General features: G+C 35.2%; 1 protein-coding gene across 3 annotated transcripts in view; it reads left to right on the forward strand.

Moving 5' to 3' along the window:
- LOC124368385 overlaps nucleotides 1-20756 on the forward strand; it is a 38427-nt gene extending 17671 nt beyond the window's left edge. For all 3 annotated transcript variants that reach the window (XM_046825679.1, XM_046825680.1, XM_046825681.1), the window contains exons 2-4: nucleotides 8215-8330; nucleotides 15487-15857; nucleotides 16284-20756. In XM_046825679.1, coding sequence (XP_046681635.1) covers nucleotides 8215-8330; nucleotides 15487-15857; nucleotides 16284-16592 — 796 coding nt within the window. In that variant the 3' untranslated portion in view covers nucleotides 16593-20756. The remainder of the gene's footprint in view (nucleotides 1-8214; nucleotides 8331-15486; nucleotides 15858-16283) is intronic.
- Nucleotides 20757-21270: the final 514 nt, after the last annotated feature.

The raw sequence follows: 21270 nt of genomic DNA on the forward strand, positions 1-21270 counted from the left end.
ATTTTTCGCAGCTTGACTTAACTTCGCAGCAGACCGGATGTCGTCACCCTTGTTGGGGAGTTAACGAGTAACTCGAGGCTCAGTAAATCAGCTATACGTTTAGTGTAGATATAGTTGTATTCAAAAGCGTTAATGTTGAAATCCCCATCAACCATAAAGTCATTGCGTTGGTTCCTCAGGTCTGATAGTAGAGATTCGAATTTGGAAAAAACGTTTCTTCATTCCCAGTCGGAGACCTGTAAATGCCTATGGCAACTAATTTAGAATTTAGAGTTTGGAGTTAGATTCGAGCTGCTTCAAAATGTCTCTCGTCTGTTTGGAGAATTATCTCTTGAAATTATTGTTTGTTTCAACAAAATTACGACGCCTTCGCCTTTAGAGTGTACACGACAGTACGAATTGGTTTATATTTTGAATTTTGCAAAGCTCGAAGATTTCGTTGTTAAAACCGTTTTCTATTATAACAAGAAGATCCAAGTGTCGATCTTCTCACATGAGTTGAAGTTCTTCCATTTTTTGTTGCAAATTGGACGTTTTGGTGAAGCAGCTTCAAACTTTTGTATTTACAGATTTTGAATGTTTTTTTATTTTGATTGATCCAATTTCCCCGCGGTTTAGAAATGAGTTCCCCAAAGAACTCTGGTGACATTCCAAGTTTTATAAGTCACTGCTTGGTGTTGGCCAGCTAGGAGTACTGAGGGGAGCTGGATGGCTGTGCGGTGGCCTCATCATACGACTTGAGCTGCAACGAGGAGGGCATGGCTGGTGATACAGGCGCCCGTACGTTAGCACCTGGTTCAGAGGGGGCAGCAGTTTCCTGTTGGCTTGGAGGTGGAGTCCATGAGGAGTGTAGCGCTGCCTTCCGATGCTGCTGTTGTCAAAAAAACTCCACGCCGCTGTGACAGTATCAAAGTTCGGTCACATAATTATTCACCAGGCAGACGATGTCGTGAACGGGGCTGTTGGGGCTGAGGTCGCACTCTGCCATCAGCACGTGACAGTGGTCTGGAGGTGGTGACCAGGTGTAGGCCTGACATCCAGCAGACCGCCTCCGGCTTACATAATCCTGCCTGCTCGCACTCTATTCTCCGCGAGCTCCGCCAGACCGCGGACGTGGCAGTCTCCCACCACGGCAACTGTCAGGAATGAAGGTATACCGGGAGGTATCAGACGCCGAATTCTTTTTGGAAACTTTACTTCTGGTGTTTTTTCTGCCTCTGGCTTTGTTTATCCACTTTTTCTTTTTTACGACGGTGACTAAAGCTTCTTCCGTCCGACTCGGGTCTTCATGAGCTGTCACATGTGATATGTTGTACACAGGTTTAGTTGAAGCAGGTAGGCTAGAGGGCATGTAGGGATGTTGGTGCGTCATTTATTAACTGTTTGTTCTCAACTTCTAGGCACCTTAGGCTTTGGTTCTCAGCTACTAGGCACCTTAGGCTTTGGTTCTCAGCTTCTAGGCACCTTAATCTTTTAATCTTTGGTTCTCAGCTTCTAGACATCTTAGGCTTTCGTTCTCAGCTACTAGGCACCTTAGGCTTTCGTTCTCAGCTACTAGGCACCTTAGGCTTTGATTCTCAGCTTCTAGGCATCTTAGGCTTTGGTTCTCAGCTTCTAGGCACCTTAATCTTTTAATCTTTGGTTCTCAGCTACTAGGCACCTTAGGCTTTCGTTCTCAGCTACTAGGCACCTTAGGCTTTGATTCTCAGCTTCTAGGCATCTTAGGCTTTGGTTCTCAGCTTCTAGGCACCTTAGACTTTGATTCTCAGCTTCTAGGCACCTTAATCTTTTAATCTTTGGTTCTCAGCTTCTATTCATCTTAGGCTTTGGTTCTCAGCTTCTAGGCACCTTAAGCTTTGGTTCTCAGCTTCTAGACACCTTAGGCTTTAGTTCTCAGCTTCTAGGCACCTTAGACTTTGGTTCTCAGCTTCTAGGCCTAAGGTGCTTTGGTCCATGTGCGTTGACTCTTCTTTGAAGATAAATGCATATCTTGCATGGCCGTTTAAGACGAACTATAATATCCTCAAGCTCCTTAATTATTCTTTAAGCCCTTCCCAGGTCGTCTATTGCGCGACTGATCTCTTTTTTGTTGTTTAACTCAGAACCGGTTTAAGGTTCTGAACATCAAAAATTCTTTATTGATAATCTTTAGGATCTTTAATCTTTAAGAATGAAAATGTAACAGTTATAAAATATAAAAGTTCATGTGGGTTTTTGGATAAGTTGTCTGTATCCACAAGTAAAATTGTTCCACTGTGTAGATGGTTCTTTGCTAGAGCCAGTTCTTTATTGCTGTCTCCATTTTCATTTGGCTGTCTCGATATTTCTTGATTTCTTCTGGCAGAGCATTAAAGAGTTTATCCCGACAAAGGTTAGTTGGAAGTCTTGACCATCTTATCTGTATCTTATTATATTCATGGAGATCGCTCATTTTAAAAAAGATGGCCAGTTATAGCTTTTTATTTATACAACACATTATGAGCCGATTCTCATCCTCCAATCCATTCTGACATGAAGCATCATTCCGAAATGCGTAAGTAAAACTATACATTATATGTTTTAATCTTTGAAAATAATTTAGAATGTTTATTTTTACAAACGTTCGGAAAGAACAATAATTTTAAAGTAAATTCATCAAATCAACTTCAACCTCACAAAAATCTAATTCGTGGAATTAATTAAAACGTTGGATTGCATTGTAATATGCATTTCTATTTACAAAAGAAAAGTTTTAGTACTACAGTTATGTCGATAAACTTAGATTAAACACGAAGGCATTCATATTCATATTTTGACTACGCAACGAAGGCTTTTTGTACACATTATATTGACTCACTTTAACAATCATAGTACAAGTTGTGCCGGATTACATACTTATTGGTGTATTGTTAATCACCCAGTTTGGGGTTGTTGACTGTTTTCATAATCTAGGACCAGAGAGCTTAATTTTTTATTAAGGAGAGGTCGATCTTTCAGGATTTATTATGTTTTTTATCGATTTCACAAGGTCAGAAGCAACTCCGTCTGTGTGAGAACTTGATAGAAAGGTCCTTGAGACTTAAACACTTGGTAGGCTACATAAGTTCATCGCAGTCTAAGGTAGAATCTTGGTGATCTCACAAGGTCAGAAGCAACTCCGTCTGTGTGAGAACTTGATAGAAAGGTCCTTGAGACTTAAACACTTGGTAGGCTACATAGGTTCCTCGCAGTCTAAGAAAGAATATTATCGATTTCACAAGTCAGAAGCAACTCCGTCTGTGTGAGAACTTGATAGAAAGGTCCTTGAGACTTAAACACTTGGTAGGCTACATAGGTTCCTCGCAGTCTAAGAAAGAATATTATCGATTTCACAAGTCAGAAGCAACTCCGTCTGTGTGAGAACTTGATAGAAAGGTCCTTGAGACTTAAACACTTGGTAGGCTACATAGGTTCCTCGCAGTCTAAGAAAGAATATTATCGATTTCACAAGTCAGAAGCAACTCCGTCTGTGTGAGAACTTGATAGAAAGGTCCTTGAGACTTAAACACTTGGTAGGCTACATAGGTTCCTCGCAGTCTAAGAAAGAATATTATCGATTTCACAAGTCAGAAGCAACTCCGTCTGTGTGAGAACTTGATAGAAAGGTCCTTGAGACTTAAACACTTGGTAGGCTACATAGGTTCCTCGCAGTCTAAGAAAGAATATTATCGATTTCACAAGTCAGAAGCAACTCCGTCTGTGTGAGAACTTGATAGAAAGGTCCTTGAGACTTAAACACTTGGTAGGCTACATAGGTTCCTCGCAGTCTAAGAAAGAATATTATCGATTTCACAAGTCAGAAGCAACTCCGTCTGTGTGAGAACTTGATAGAAAGGTCCTTGAGACTTAAACACTTGGTAGGCTACATAGGTTCCTCGCAGTCTAAGAAAGAATATTATCGATTTCACAAGTCAGAAGCAACTCCGTCTGTGTGAGAACTTGATAGAAAGGTCCTTGAGACTTAAACACTTGGTAGGCTACATGGGTTCCTCGCAGTCTAAGAAAGAATATTATCGATTTCACAAGTCAGAAGCAACTCCGTCTGTGTGAGAACTTGATAGAAAGGTCCTTGAGACTTAAACACTTGGTAGGCTACATGGGTTCCTCGCAGTCTAAGAAAGAATATTATCGATTTCACAAGTCAGAAGCAACTCCGTCTGTGTGAGAACTTGATAGAAAGGTCCTTGAGACTTAAACACTTGGTAGGCTACATAGGTTCCTCGCAGTCTAAGAAAGAATATTATCGATTTCACAAGTCAGAAGCAACTCCGTCTGTGTGAGAACTTGATAGAAAGGTCCTTGAGACTTAAACACTTGGTAGGCTACATAGGTTCCTCGCAGTCTAAGAAAGAATATTATCGATTTCACAAGTCAGAAGCAACTCCGTCTGTGTGAGAACTTGATAGAAAGGTCCTTGAGACTTAAACACTTGGTAGGCTACATAGGTTCCTCGCAGTCTAAGAAAGAATATTATCGATTTCACAAGTCAGAAGCAACTCCGTCTGTGTGAGAACTTGATAGAAAGGTCCTTGAGACTTAAACACTTGGTAGGCTACATAGGTTCCTCGCAGTCTAAGAAAGAATATTATCGATTTCACAAGTCAGAAGCAACTCCGTCTGTGTGAGAACTTGATAGAAAGGTCCTTGAGACTTAAACACTTGGTAGGCTACATAGGTTCCTCGCAGTCTAAGAAAGAATATTATCGATTTCAAAAGGCAATTAATGAAGCTGTGTTAAAAGTTCACGATTGTTTAACTATAATGATTGTGTTTCCTTCATCGGTTTTAGTAACTGAATCGTTGTGAAATGTTTTATCTGATTTAGTTCGGTGTGTTAACTATGTTTTCATGATCCAAGATTTGCATATGGGGTTTTCGTTGCGACGACGGTAAATTTTGTATTATAGCTTCTCTATCTAACAGTAGGTATATTTTAGATTGAATGTTCTTAGATTTGTACGTGTTAAATACATTTCCCACGATACCAACGCCATCTTGTTTTAGGATGACGTTTAGCTTTGTTGATCATAAAATGAAAATGAAAAATGTCTTTATTTACAGAGGCGAAGTTAGGACTTAAATGTCCTCTCTAAGACTTAACCTCCATATAGGGTAAAATGGATAATTTACGGAAATATTCATGTTTAACTTATTATTTTTCTAAGAGTAATTTGAAATCACCCGACAGAACGCAACGAAAGAGTTATCGCACACGCAGACATTTGTTATCGCACACGCAGACATTTGTTATCGCACACGCAGACATTTGTTATCGCACACGCAGACATTTGTTATCGCACACGCAGACATTTGTTATCGCACACACGCAGACATTTGTTATCGCACACGCAGACATTTGTTATCGCACACGCAAACATTTGTTATCGCACACGCAGACATTTGTTATTGGTGTTTTTCTTTTTTTTAATAATGATTTCGTCAAATGATTAAAATGCGAGAATGGTGTTAGCAGATTCAATAAAGTCTAATTTGTATAAAAACCCCAAATATAAGTAGTACAGTTCTGAATTTAACTCCTGTTTCTTTTTGAAAAGGTATTCTATTTCCTATACTTTATTTCCGTTTTAAACATTATTCTGTTTTTTTATTTGGCTGCTTGTGCTGCCTTTGATTTGTTTCTGTTGTGTTCTTAATATAATTTAATTTCATATCATGTCTTTTGCAAGTGTGTTAAACTTGGTACCTTATCTAATTTTATTTTGTCTTCCTAGTTATAAGTTATAATCTTGATTAGCTCCTACTTCGAATGACTCATGAAGCCTCTAGATTATTTATTTTATGTTATTAACTCCACGTTATAGAGTTATCTTTATATTATTATAATAAAAAGTCAACTAAAACCCTTAAAAAATGTTTTTATTTCCATACACGTGTGATGGTTGAATACCGAAACACGTGTATGGCAATAAAACATTTTAAAAGGGGTTTAGTTTGTCCTTTCATTATAATAATATTTATTTTATATTTTACATATTACTGGTGTAGTCAATATAGATCTATTTCAACAATTTTCAGGTAGGTTTTAAATAAGCGAAAAGTTTCCGTGTATGGTTTCTTGCATGAAGATGATTTGAATAAATGACCACATACCATGGTTAAAATTTTGAGAAGTGTATCAAACCTTTATTAACTAACTACCAGAGGCTTTCAATATGAGAAGCTGTTTGGCATATTGACCCGTTCTAGTTTTTGTTACGTAACGAAATATGAGACTTTACCGCTTCCCTCTCTCTCCCTCTTCCTCCAACCCCTTCCAGTACTTCCCTACTGCGTTGTTTATGTCTTACTCGCTCTTAACGTTAACATTAATAACGTAAAATGTATTACTTACTACATGCAATGAAGAGTTGACCCCTTGTGTGTGTTGTTGCACCGGGACGTCAGAAAAGAAATGATCATTAGTTTTACCAATGAATTGCTCAAAACAGTTAAATACAAGTAACTTATAAAATAGAAAGCATCCAACTTACGTGCGCATGCATAATTTAATATTAAAGTATTTTTATACAGAAGGAGGACGTGTAAGATATGTTGCGCTAAGTAAAATCTTGTTGTATTCGTTAGATATATTTTCAAGAGTGCTTGATTTTCAAAAATACTCATTATTTATTTTCGAAATTGTGTATTTTGTGTTCATGGTAATATGAAATGAGAAAAATGTCAAAATGTATTGTCATGAGTTCATAAGTAGCTAAAGTGAGAAATAAACACTGTGTGAGTACTGAACATATGTATAACTGTGACCACATGACTACACTAGTGACTACATTATATTACGACTTTTAACTTTGTGAAGTCTCGAAAATTGGGATTTGAACTACTGAAAGCTGTATGTCAGCTTACAGGGAACTATTTTACTTATAAGAACAGCTGAACGTTGTCTTTTAACTGCAGAAAACTGTTAAGGTTTTTGCATAATCAGAAATCCAAGGAAAGTTTTTGAAAACAAATAAAAAGAATATTTTACGATAGATATGAGCGATATTTGAATGCCCCAATAGACTTTGTAACCGATATTTTTCGGTCACTGGTTGGTGACAGCCAGCGATAAACAGTGACTTTGGTGACAGAGTTTCTGAAAACATATTTCATTTTCACGAGATTGATTTAAGACCTGGAACAGATAGAGAGGAGGGAGGGTGAGAGAGAGGGGAGAGAGCTCTAGATTTATTAAGTGTTTTTACGAGTCTGATCATCCTTTAGATTATATTGCCACGTTTTCACCTGCATCTGCATTTACTGCAACATGCACGAATTTATTCTTATCGAACATTTGCCTTACACCTCATCACCACCGGAAAGAATATGGCATAACGAAATAAAAAGTACGCTATAAAGAAGGGATTGGATGTCAGATGAGACCTGTCGACCGCTAGCAAAATCCGATTGGCTGGCATCCATCCAGATCCACGATTATTGCCCCATCCATCTGCTCCACTTCCGAGCAGAGCTTGCAACAGCGCTTTTCTGGGTTGCATTTCATTGACTAATTTCCAGCTTACTCTACAGTTATACTGTTGTACACCCTTTCTCTCTTTATTATTTATCAGATGTCCTGAATGTTTTCGACTCTCCAATGGCCTTTTTAGGATTAGTTATTACAAGACAAAGAAAACACAAATTGATACAAAACGTCTCAGTTATGTGAGGCTTGGAGGTGCTTAGCACACACTACTGTTTGTATCTTTTATTTAAAGTCACAATTCCCGAACTTTTAAAGGTACGCTTTCATATTTTTATGTCTGTATTTGTGAAAAAAGAGGATATTTCATAACAAAGTGAGAGTATACCACGTGTGTCGCATAACAGACTTTGCTCAAGTGTACAGCTCATTTTGTTCTCAAGATGTTCGGCTGACAGACAAACAGGCAATCAAACAGTACAGTTAGTAGAGATAGATATATTTAAAAGACAAATAGAGGAGAAAATCTGCCAGCCTATTGAGTGGAAGACATGCACTTTGATCGGACTAATCCTTATCTATATAGAAATCAAGTTTCATGCAATATTTGAAGTATACAGATGAAATCTCTCTCGCGACACCCTGCGGATAAAGGCTCAGCCACATTTCCATCGGCCAGATGTGTGGGTTCAGAGCCAACCTCTTTTTCATTACTCTTTGTTTGTACAGCTAGAGTGACAAAGGATCTAACAGCGGGTTTTGTTCTGTTACAGATTGTACGATGGTTCGCCTGAACAGTGCCGAGTGACTGACTCGATGCATTTCTGGATCGACAAGCGCAGCCAGACGTGTGGGTTCAGTGGCAGACATCGTGTCCCCTCGTCCTTAGGCACGGCCTCACAATTCTTTACTGTACTACAATCCACTCCATATCTCATTCTGTTATGTGTGTTCGTGGCGTGTGCGGTGCTTCAGACACTAGCAGCTCACAAAATTGAAACTGATTATCGTCTATTCCAAAATATGATTCAAAATTAAAAAGGTTTCCATTGAATAAACATTTTCAGTTTCAACCAACATTTTCGACAGAGATCATAGGAGTAACATATTCCCGGGCCGAGGGCTGTTTCCTTCTGTGATGTAATAAGCTCCCTCAAATTAAATTTAAACCTATCACTGGTTGTCAATGTCGTATTAGAGATTTTTTCACAAAGTATAAAAGAATTTGAGCTTAAAATATTAAAATGTATTTGACGCACAGCTCATAGCCACTTTGCCTTGTCATAAGCACTTTTCACACACATTGCGTCCATCCAAATTACCAAGTTCATCAAACAATGACGGTGAATCGTGATGTAACAATAGGAGGGAAGGAAATGTCCCTACTACTTACCCAAGTGATAGTGTAAAAACTTTCTATATTAAAACCATGATATCTATTAATGTTTTAACTAGTTAAAACTGTGTTTATTCTCATGCGGCTTCAGAACACAAATTTGTATTACTTGTACATCTTAGAAACTGCCTTAAGAAAAGCCAACCTCTTCTCATATGTTTTCATTGCTCATTAGTAAGTTACAGTATATTTAACAATAATTTTTGCCATCGACTGAATCTTTAATTTTTAATCATTCAAGAATGCTTCATATTCTCTAAGATAATTAATTAATTTGACCTGACATTTAAACATATTCTATTCTTCAGTTAAAAAATTGTACTTTCTTAATAATTAATTAATTTTGTAAATATTGAATTTTGATGGACGCATTAAGTACCACTTAAGATGTAATTTACATAGGCTAAGTAGGACAAATTACTTGTATTTAATTTTAAGTGATTTTATTAAGCATTATTATACTGATTTTTAGTGTAAAATTAGCAAACTATGATTGCACACTAAAACACATCTAGAGATGAAATTAAATTAGCAAATCGTTATTATGCACTTCAACACATCTAGAGGTGAAATTAAATTAGCAAACCGTGATTATACACTTCAACACATCTAGAGGTGAAATTAAATTAGCAAACCGTGATTATACACTACAACACATCTAGAGATGAAATTAAATCAGCTTACCGTTATTATACACTACAACACATCTAGAGGTGAAATTAAATTAGCAAACCGTGATTATACACTACAGCACATCTAGAGATGAAATTAAATTAGCTTACCGTTATTATACACTACAACACATCTAGAGGTGAAATTAAATTAGCAATCTGTGATTTATACACCAAAACACATCTAGAGATGAAATTAAATTAGCAAACCGTGATTACACGCTACAACACATCTAGAGATGAAATCAAATTAGCAAACCGTGATTATACACTACAACACATCTAGAGATGAAATTAAATTAGCAAACCGTTATTATACACTACAACACATCTAGAGGTGAAATTAAATTAGCAAACCGTGATTACACGTTACAACACATCTAGAGATGAAATCAAATTAGCAAACCGTGATTATACACTAAAACACATCTAGAGGTGAAATTAAATTAGCAAACTGTGATTTATACACTACAACACATCTAGAGATGAAATTAAATTAGCAAACCGTGATTACACGCTACAACACATCTAGAGATGAAATCAAATTAGCAAACTGTGATTATACACTATAACACATCTAGAGATGAAATTAAATTAGCAAATCGTTATTATGCACTTCAACACATCTAGAGGTGAAATTAAATTAGCAAACCGTGATTATACACTACAACACATCTAGAGATGAAATTAAATTAGCAAACCGTGATTATACACTTCAACACATCTAGAGGTGAAATTAAATTAGCAAACCGTGATTATACACTACAACACATCTAGAGATGAAATTAAATTAGCTTACCGTTATTATACACTACAACACATCTAGAGGTGAAATTAAATTAGCAAACCGTGATTATACACTACAACACATCTAAAGATGAAATTAAATTAGCTTACCGTTATTATACACTACAACACATATAGAGGTGAAATTAAATTAGCTTACCGTTATTATACACTACAACACATCTAGAGGTGAAATTAAATTAGCAATCTGTGATTTATACACTACAACACATCTAGAGGTGAAATTAGATTAGCAAACCGTGATTACACGTTACAACACATCTAGAGATGAAATTAAATTAGCAAACCGTGATTATACACTTCAACACATCTAGAGGTGAAATTAAATTAGCAAACCGTGATTATACACTACAACACATCTAGAGATGAAATTAAATTAGCTTACCGTTATTATACACTACAACACATCTAGAGGTGAAATTAAATTAGCAAACCGTGATTATACACTACAACACATCTAGAGATGAAATTAAATTAGCAAACCGTGATTATACACTACAACACATCTAGAGGTGAAATTAAATTAGCAAACTGTGATTTATACACTACAACACATCTAGAGATGAAATTAAATTAGCAAACCGTGATTACACGCTACAACACATCTAGAGATGAAATCAAATTAGCAAACTGTGATTATACACTATAACACATCTAGAGATGAAATTAAATTAGCAATCGTTATTATGCACTTCAACACATCTAGAGGTGAAATTAAATTAGCAAACCGTGATTACACGTTACAACACATCTAGAGATGAAATTAAATTAGCAAACCGTGATTATACACTTCAACACATCTAGAGGTGAAATTAAATTAGCAAACCGTGGATTATACACTACAACACATCTAGAGATGAAATTAAATTAGCTTACCGTTATTATACACTACAACACATCTAGAGGTGAAATTAAATTAGCAAACCGTGATTATACACTACAACACATCTAAAAGATGAAATTAAATTAGCTTACCGTTATTATACACTACAACACATATAGAGGTGAAATTAAATTAGCTTACCGTTATTATACACTACAACACATCTAGAGGTGAAATTAAATTAGCAATCTGTGATTTATACACTACAACACATCTAGAGGTGAAATTAGATTAGCAAACCGTGATTACACGTTACAACACATCTAGAGATGAAATTAAATTAGCAAACCGTGATTATACACTTCAACACATCTAGAGGTGAAATTAAATTAGCAAACCGTGATTATACACTACAACACATCTAGAGATGAAATTAAATTAGCTTACCGTTATTATACACTACAACACATCTAGAGGTGAAATTAAATTAGCAAACCGTGATTATACACTACAACACATCTAGAGATGAAATTAAATTAGCTTACCGTTATTATACACTACAACACATCTAGAGGTGAAATTAAATTAGCAATCTGTGATTTATACACTACAACACATCTAGAGATGAAATTAAATTAGCAAACCGTGATTACACGCTACAACACATCTAGAGATGAAATCAAATTAGCAAACCGTGATAATACACTACAACACATCTAGAGGTGAAATTAAATTAGCCAAACTGTGATTTATACACTACAACACATCTAGAGATGAAATTAAATTAGCAAACCGTGATTACACGCTACAACACATCTAGAGATGAAATCAAATTAGCAAACTGTGATTATACACTATAACACATCTAGAGATGAAATTAAATTAGCAAATCGTTATTATGCACTTCAACACATCTAGAGGTGAAATTAAATTAGCAAACCGTGATTACACGTTACAACACATCTAGAGAAGAAATTAAATTAGCAAACCGTGATTATACATTTTCAACACATCTAGAGGTGAAATTAAATTAGCAAACCGTGATTATACACTACAACACATCTAGAGATGAAATTAAATTAGCTTACCGTTATTATACACTACAACACATCTAGAGGTGAAATTAAATTAGCAAACCGTGATTATACACTACAACACATCTAGAGGTGAAATCAAATTAGCAAACTGTGATTATACACTATAACACATCTAGAGATGAAATTAAATTAGCAAATCGTTATTATGCACTTCAACACATCTAGAGGTGAAATTAAATTAGCAAACCGTGATTACACGTTACAACACATCTAGAGATGAAATTAAATTAGCAAAAACCGTGATTATACACTTCAACACATCTAGAGGTGAAATTAAATTAGCAAACCGTGATTATACACTACAACACATCTAGAGATGAAATTAAATTAGCTTGCTGTTATTATACACTACAACACATCTAGAGGTGAAATTAAATTAGCAAACCGTGATTATACACTACAACACATCTAGAGATGAAATTAAATTAGCTTACCGTTTATTATACACTACAACACATCTAGAGGTGAAATTAAATTAGCAATCTGTGATTTATACACTACAACACATCTAGAGATGAAATTAAATTAGCAAAACCGTGATTACACGCTACAGCACATCTAGAGATGAAATCAAATTAGCAAACCGTGATTATACACTTCAACACATCTAGAGGTGAAATTAAATTAGCAAACCGTGATTATACACTACAACACATCTAGAGATGAAATTAAATTAGCAAACCGTTATTATACACTTCAACACATCTAGAGGTGAAATTAAATTAGCAAACCGTGATTATACACTACAACACATCTAGAGATGAAATTAAATTAGCTTACCGTTATTATACACTACAACACATCTAGAGGTGAAATTAAATTAGCAATCTGTGATTTATACACTACAACACATCTAGAGATGAAATTAAATTAGCAAACCGTGATTACACGCTACAGCACATCTAGAGATGAAATCAAATTAGCAAACCGTGATTACACTTCAACACATCTAGAGGTGAAATCAAATTAGCAAACTGTGATTATACACTATAACACATCTAGAGATGAAATTAAATTAGCAAATCGTTATTATGCACTTCAACACATCTAGAGGTGAAATTAAATTAGCAAGCCGTGATTACACGTTACAACACATCTAGAGATGAAATTAAATTAGCAAACCGTGATTATACACTTCAACACATCTAGAGGTGAAATTAAATTAGCAAACCGTGATTATACACTACAACACATCTAGAGGTGAAATTAAATTAGCAAACCGTTATTATACACTACAACACATCTAGAGGTGAAATTAAATTAGCAAACCGTGATTATACACTACAACACATCTAGAGGTGAAATTAAATTAGCAAACCGTTATTATACACTACAACACATCTAGAGGGGAAATTAAATTAGCAAACTGTGATTTATACACTACAACACATCTAGAGATGAAATTAAATTAGCAAACCGTGATATACACGCTACAACACATCTAGAGATGAAATTAAATTAGCAAACCGTGATTATACACTATAACACATCTAGAGGATGAAATTAAATTAGCAAACCGTGATTATGCACTTCAAACACATCTAGAGGTGAAATTAAATTAGCAAACCGTTGATTATACACTACAAACATCTAGAGGTGAAATTAAATTAGCAAACCGTTATTTTACACTACAACACATCTAGAGGTGAAATTAAATTAGCAAACTGTGATTTAAATTACACTACAACACATCTAGATGAAATTAAATTAGCAAACGTGATTATACACTTCAACACATCTAGAGGTGAAATTAAATTAGCAATCTGTGATTTATACACTACAACACATCTAGAGATTAAATTAAATTAGCAAACCGTGATTACGCACTACAACACATCTAGAGATGAATTTAAATATTATTTTAAAAAGTGTAATTACCTTATTTGCTGCATAAGACAGAATAACAACACAGGATACTACAAATTACGTTTCTTCATTTTTTAATATTTTATTATTTTAACCCATACTAAACATCAACTTATAGAATTCTATAAATTTGTCAATTTATATTTCTGTTAATATCATTTTTTGCAGTGCATAAAATGTTTGATATGATGAAATAAAACAACATACAATTTTAAGTGTATACATTTCTCTTACTTCAGTTTCCTTCACATATATTTTCAAACTCCAAATTTATTCTTAGTCTTATATGAATACATATTTCTTAAAAGTAAATATGTTATTACTTTTAAATACAGAATATTGTGGTCTAGTACAATTTTATGTTAACAATGAGATCATTCAGAGATTTATAATAGGGTGAATGCTTTTAATCATAATATATTTATTAACAATTTGAATAATTGTTTAGTTATTGTATAACAATAATTATGTTCAAAAATATAAATGTTTTAATTCTGTATGGCAGATACATTATAGTTTAGTGTTGGCACTGAATATTTTATTGGGTTTCAAATATATAAAAAAAGAAATGTGTTGTTTTTCATTTCAATGGTTCATATGCTTATCTGGAAAGACAATTATTTATATTGACTATTTATGTCAAGCCCTATCCTAACATATCTTTTTAGAAGATAGAAAAACTTACTTAAATTTTTTTGAATTTATTGCAAATTTCTGTATTAATATTTAAAAAATGTATTTTTTTAGAATTTGTTTAATATTAGGCATACGAATAATTATCAATACCAGAAAATATTTTAATTAAATTAATATTACATTTTTATATTTAAAAGTTGTGGTATGTATATATATATATAATTTTTTTTCTTTGAATCAACATATTGAATACTCGTATCTTTAAATTAATAACATTGTTACTCTAACAACACTTAGTAATATAATTGTATGATATCTATTAATCTCAATATTATACAAGTCTTCTTATTCTGAAGGAAGGAATATTTGTCAGATAGATTATTTGAGGGCTCTAGAATGTTTATATTACGGTAGTCCTAAATTTAGGTTTTAAAGATCATAAAGTTGGGTTTAATTTTACAGCCTTAAGTAAGTTAGGAATTAAGAGATAGGATCAAGTGAACATCCTGAACTGGGCGAGATTCAAAATCAAAGACTTTCTTGGCCAATAAGTTTACAAAGTAACAATTTCCCTCATTTTTATTCAGATTTATTCTCATTGTTAATCAATGCTGTGAGATTGAGGGTGTATGATGGTGAAGTTTAGGACTGGTATACCTCTTTTCCATTGCATATACTCAGTAAAGAAGGATTTATTCTCATTGTTAATCAATGCTGTGAGATTGAGGGTGTATGATGGCGAGTTGCAGGCGGGAGTGGACGGCGGTGGCGGGGTGTCAAGCCAATGGTGACGCCTGTCCATCGGTTCCAAGCTGTGGAGTGTGTCGCTGGTCAGTATGCTCACTCACACATGCGCAGGCCGGCCCGCCACAACTGTCTACCACAGCCGACGTACAGGCTGGACGGACTGGGGGTATCCACTGAACTGCCTGTGCGAGCTCACGCTGTCGAGTTAGACAGTTCCGTGTTCCTGGATCTGCCCCTGGACAACACCGAGGACCAGACTCACGTGGTACTCCCGGAGTTAGAACCGGTCGGCAGACTCAAGTGTGGCATGTGGACGTCTTTTGCTCTGGCAACCGGACTCATTGTGGCCGCCAAGTTCTACTTTAACAATCAGGTCAGTCACAAACCTCAGTCATCGTGTTCATTTCCGAGGTAGCCCACCCATTTTTATCTTTGGGTGGATGTCAAATAGTGTTCTTTCTTTAGCAGAGTTTAGATGATAATTATATACTGATCTATGAGACAAATCAGTATATTTGTAAGGTAATATTTACAACAGTTTTAAATTGCAAGACCATATAATCGCTTGGGTGCCACAATTTTCTCTTCCTTGACACTGCCCATTCTTGACAGGCTTACAAACATCCTCACACTCAAATGGTCAAGATGATTTTCACCAGAATACTCAGTAAGATTGTATAAAAAATATCAATTGTGTTTGTGTTAATCTTGATAAAATTTTGGTTTTTTTTTTTTGTTAGAATATTTACTTAATATCAAGGGTATGATTGAAGTAATTATTGCCAGTATGTATCTGCAGGAAACGGCTCTGGAGGTGTTGATATTCGCTGCACTGATGATAGTGTTCTTGTTGGCCGGCTGTACGATCTCTCTATGTCGCTCGAAGGCCACACGAGACCTCCTGTCCGCTGCAGTCACTGCTTCTGCAGCGTACGGCCCGGCCCCCCCTACTCTCACAGTGGTCCCTCCCCCACCAGAGGAGCCCCCTCAGGCCCCCCCTCCACTCACAGAGCCCCCACCACCACCTTATCACATCGCGATACTACTGCCGCAACAGATCAGTGCGGAGGAGGTTCCACCCCCCTCCTACGACAAGGCTGTCAGTTAGTTGTCAACCCTTCAAAGGTGCGGTTCTGTTACAAAGGAATGACTGTTGAAATTCAGTCTCCATTTATGAATTTTTGTCAAATTTTGAGAGCTTGTACGTGGTTTCACAACGTAAATTTAAGCTTTGTTAATATAAAATAAATAGAGATAACTTATATTATTTAATCCACCTCTGTTAAATTTTCATGAGTAAAACTAAAATAACCTTAGTAAATTTTCAAACAATTAATTGAAGTATTTACTAATCACCAATCAGTTTCTGAAAGACATTTGTCTACTCCAACAGCATTGTATGGAGCTACAGTAATTTTGTCGTTAACCTAGAGATTCAGAGGATGTGGGAACAAAGCCACTTGTGCTCTCGCTCATCGAGAGCCCATTGTTCTTTCACTTTCATGTCGAGGTGCAGTAAAAAGGATTTTTCAAATGTAGAAACAAACACGATTTCATTTTTTAAATCAAAATATATTTTAAGGTTCACAATTATATTAACTTAAAAAATGTATTATTTCAGTGTATGTCTCTGGAAATTAATAAAAAAATAGTGTTGTGTGGGTTTTTATTTCTAAGTCAAGAAAGGGGAGATACAAGATTGTCCACAATGTGTATAAAAATGTTTGCTGTTTGTATACAGTATAATCCTCCAGGCACAGTATTGTTTACATTATTATTGCATCATTTTATTAGTTAGTAACATAAAACATGTACATTAAATTTAAAGTTTATTTTATTTTATAAATTACAGAAATAATATTGACCCACTGAAACAGCCTTTCTTGAAATAACCCTTTGTTTTATTACTGGAGGAACATCAATAACTTCTTAAGTGATTGCTTCCTTTAGACTTCCAAGGTTTGTGGATGATTTAGAGTAAAGATTTCAGGTAACCCCACAGGAAACAATCTCAAGGTGTCAAGTACAGTGACCTTAGTGGCTATACAGTGTCACTCGGTAACTAGAGGACTTTCAGGTAACCCCAAAGGAAACAATCTCAAGGTGTCAAGTACAGTGACCTTAGTGGCTATACAGTGTCACTCGGTAACTAGAGGACTTTCAGGTAACTCCAAAGGAAACAATCTCAAGGTGTCAAGTACAGTGACCTTAGTGGCTATACAGTGTCACTCTGTAACTAGAGGACTTTCAGGTAACCCCAAAGGAAACAATCTCAAGGTGTCAAGTACAGTGACCTTAGTGGCTATACAGTGTCACTCGGTAACTAGAGGAGAGCCAGGAAACACAAAACTGCTTCTGACTGACGACAAATGTGGGGTGTAGCTCAAATTTGGATGGTGATGATATTTAATCATGTTACAATAATGATCCAAGTTAACCGGTACTGTTAGTCTTTGTCATAAAAAATATGTACCCTACACACCAAACAATAATTCAGTCAAGGAAGCAATCACTTAATATGTTACAGATGTTCATTTAAAATAACACAAAGGGCTATTATAAACTTTTCATTGTATGCCAATACTGTTGTTGGCCGTAATACGCAAAATTTAATTTTAAAAAGTAAACTCCAAATTTGATTAGTAATTTATAACTATTTTTATAAATTTAATTTGAAATGTCAATCAAACAATGGTATTCAAGAGTAACAATATTTTTTATCTATTTGTTTTCGTGATGATGGTTACTGGACTCTTTATCTTACAATTTTACACTTTAAAAAGTTATTTTTTTTTAGTTTAGCAAGATGCCTCATTTTTAAGGTGCAATAAATATGTGTGTGTGTTCACCCAACTGGAGTTTGTGTTTTTGTTTACAGTCTAAAGTTACTTCATCGTTTAGAGTACTCCATTTTTGCAGTAAAGGTTTGAATTTAATTTTAGAGTTTTAATGGAAACTGGGATATTAGTGATAGTTAATGATATTACCATGAAAACTAAGAAGCAGTTAACATCAAGAGCAAGACATTCAAGCACTTAACGTTTGAAAGTGAGAACATGGATTATGTACAGAGCACGGTTGTAACAGAGTAAGAGAATATAAATCCATACGGACACATTATACCAGCGACCAAGGAATACCATAGACCTGCAATCCCTACACATAACACATTACCAGAGTTGAAGCCGATCCACACCTACTCCTAGGTCTCATCGGCAGAACCTGTCTCCGCTGCCAGCACAAATTTTAATTCACTGTTTCACTGACACCATTAGTCGAGATAAAATTCTGATTTTTTTGTAGTACTTTTAAACATCACACTATTACCACAGATGGTACGAAACAAAAGTGGACTGTTATTTAATGGCTTGGTAGAAAAATATAATACCCAGCAAAATAAGTTTACATTCGTTAAGTTAAAAAAGTGAATCGCTTTCTATTATTTATTGGTCACGTGAGTTCTGTCAGCGCGAAAGTTTGAGATAGTAAACCATATTTTATGAAAACAATTTTTTAGAGTGATCGGTTTGTTCAGAATCGAAGTGGAAAAGAACCGCAATTTAAGATATGGGGTTATGTCGCTAGCTGGACCTATTGAATGTAATCCTACAGATAAAGTTTAAGATTTTCCAATCTCCAAAATAATAATAGTAACAATGATTTATAATTAAACAATAACAATTATGGTGGTTTAATATCAGCGATGCTCGGCATCGGATGACTCGTGTGTTGCCCAGCAGGCCACTGGCAGTCTATGGTATTCTTCGGTCGCTGCATTAGACTTACTGAAGTATTGATCATGCCAAAGAACCTGTCCTTTCTATTGTAAATAGCGTTTATATTGAAGATACATCAAATACATGATTCTTCACCACATTCATTACAATCTTGTTGTTGCTTAGATTTAAGTCCAATCAATATCAGTCAGCCAAGTAGAGGATATTTAGGTTTTTATAATCAAACTGTCGTATTCCACTGTCCTTAGCAAATAGACTGTGTTTTATACTGATGCCATTTACTATTTTACACATGTTTTATATAAGAGTAATAACTTTTAATTTTCAAGGATTTGTCTACATTGTGAATTATTTATTTTGTTGGATTTTCTTATGTATACTACAACAAAATATTTACACATAAGTTTAGCCATATTTTTCTAAGTTAACATTTTTAACCTACTCTTATAACAGTGAAATTATTTTGGATCACCCAGAGTTGTGATGGTGTGAGACGTTTGTAAGGATACAAAGAAAATTAATTATGTACTATTTTTCCAGCTGTTAGTTAATACTACAGTAATAATTAATTATACATTCTTTGAATCTTGAATTTTTAATTATGAAAAGCACTTAATTGTGGTATTGACCACATTACTAATAGTAAATATTGGTTGTAAACATAGTGCTTTAATTTCAATATTGTTTAACTAAAGCATTGCGTTTACCATCATTATTTCTAGCGTTAATTCCTTTTTGAATTTCCCTACACAATGAGAATGCAGAAATAGAGAATGGAGAACTAGACAGAGTGAACGAATGTAACTTAGCACCTTTGGTAGTTCCACTTGTACTTCACAGAATGATTGTACACAAATGAACGAGAGAATGCAGAAATAGACAGAGTGGGAAGAATGTAACTTATCACTTCTGGTAGTTCCACTCTTACTTCACAGAATGATTGTACACAAATGAACGAGAAAATGCAGAAATAGACAGAGTGGGAAGAATGTAACTTATCACTTCTGGTAGTTCCACTCTTACTTCACAGAATGATTGTACACAAATGAACGAGAGAATGCAGAAATAGACAGAGTGGGAAGAATGTAACTTATCACTTCTGGTAGTTCCACTCTTACTTCACAGAATGATTGTACACAAATGAACGAGAGAATGCAGAAATAGACAGAGTGGGAAGAATGTAACTTATCATTTCTGGTAGTTCCACTCTTACTTCACAGAATGATTGTACACAAATGAACGAGAGAATGCAGAAATAGACAGAGTGGGAAGAATGTAACTTATCACTTCTGGTAGTTCCACTCTTACTTCACAGAATGATTGTACACAAACGAACGAGAGAATGCAGAAATAGACAGAGTGGGAAGAATGTAACTTATCACTTCTGGTAGTTCCACTCTTACTTCACAGAATGATTGTACACAAATGAACGAGAGAATGCAGAAATAGACAGAGTGGGAAGAATGTAACTTATCACTTCTGGTAGTTCCACTCTTACTTCACAGAATGATTGTACACAAATGAACGAGAGAATGGAGAAATAGACAGAGTGGGAAGAATGTAACTTATCACTTCTGGTAGTTCCACTCTTACTTCACAGAATGATTGTACACAAATGAACGAGAGAATGGAGAAATAGACAGAGTGGGAGGTGAGTGGTCTTTGAGTGTGATTAGAAAACTGGGAAGAACAGGTAAACAAAACTAGTGATACAATAATCACAATAATCACGAGGTCACAAGGTCTGTATGTGACAAATTAAAAGTAAGTGACAGGATTTGTTTCGCAAGACCTACATACTCATACTGTACATTGCATGCGAGTAGTATCAATAAACTTGGTCCAAACTAACCTAGGAGCTTAAGCCAATCTGTAGTGTCAGTATACAACCTGGTTTATCTTGGAAATGATACAAGAATTTTTCTTAAGAAGGAAATTGGATATCATCCGCATTAGTCTTGGTGGAGGCTGAAGTTTGAAGCTAACAACAGGATTAAAAAGTATAATTTTTCTCAAAAATGACGTTTTCTTACCATGACACACTTGAAA

This window comes from Homalodisca vitripennis, chromosome 8 (genome assembly GCF_021130785.1).
Source record: "Homalodisca vitripennis isolate AUS2020 chromosome 8, UT_GWSS_2.1, whole genome shotgun sequence".
Classification (NCBI taxonomy): domain Eukaryota; kingdom Metazoa; phylum Arthropoda; class Insecta; order Hemiptera; family Cicadellidae; genus Homalodisca; species Homalodisca vitripennis.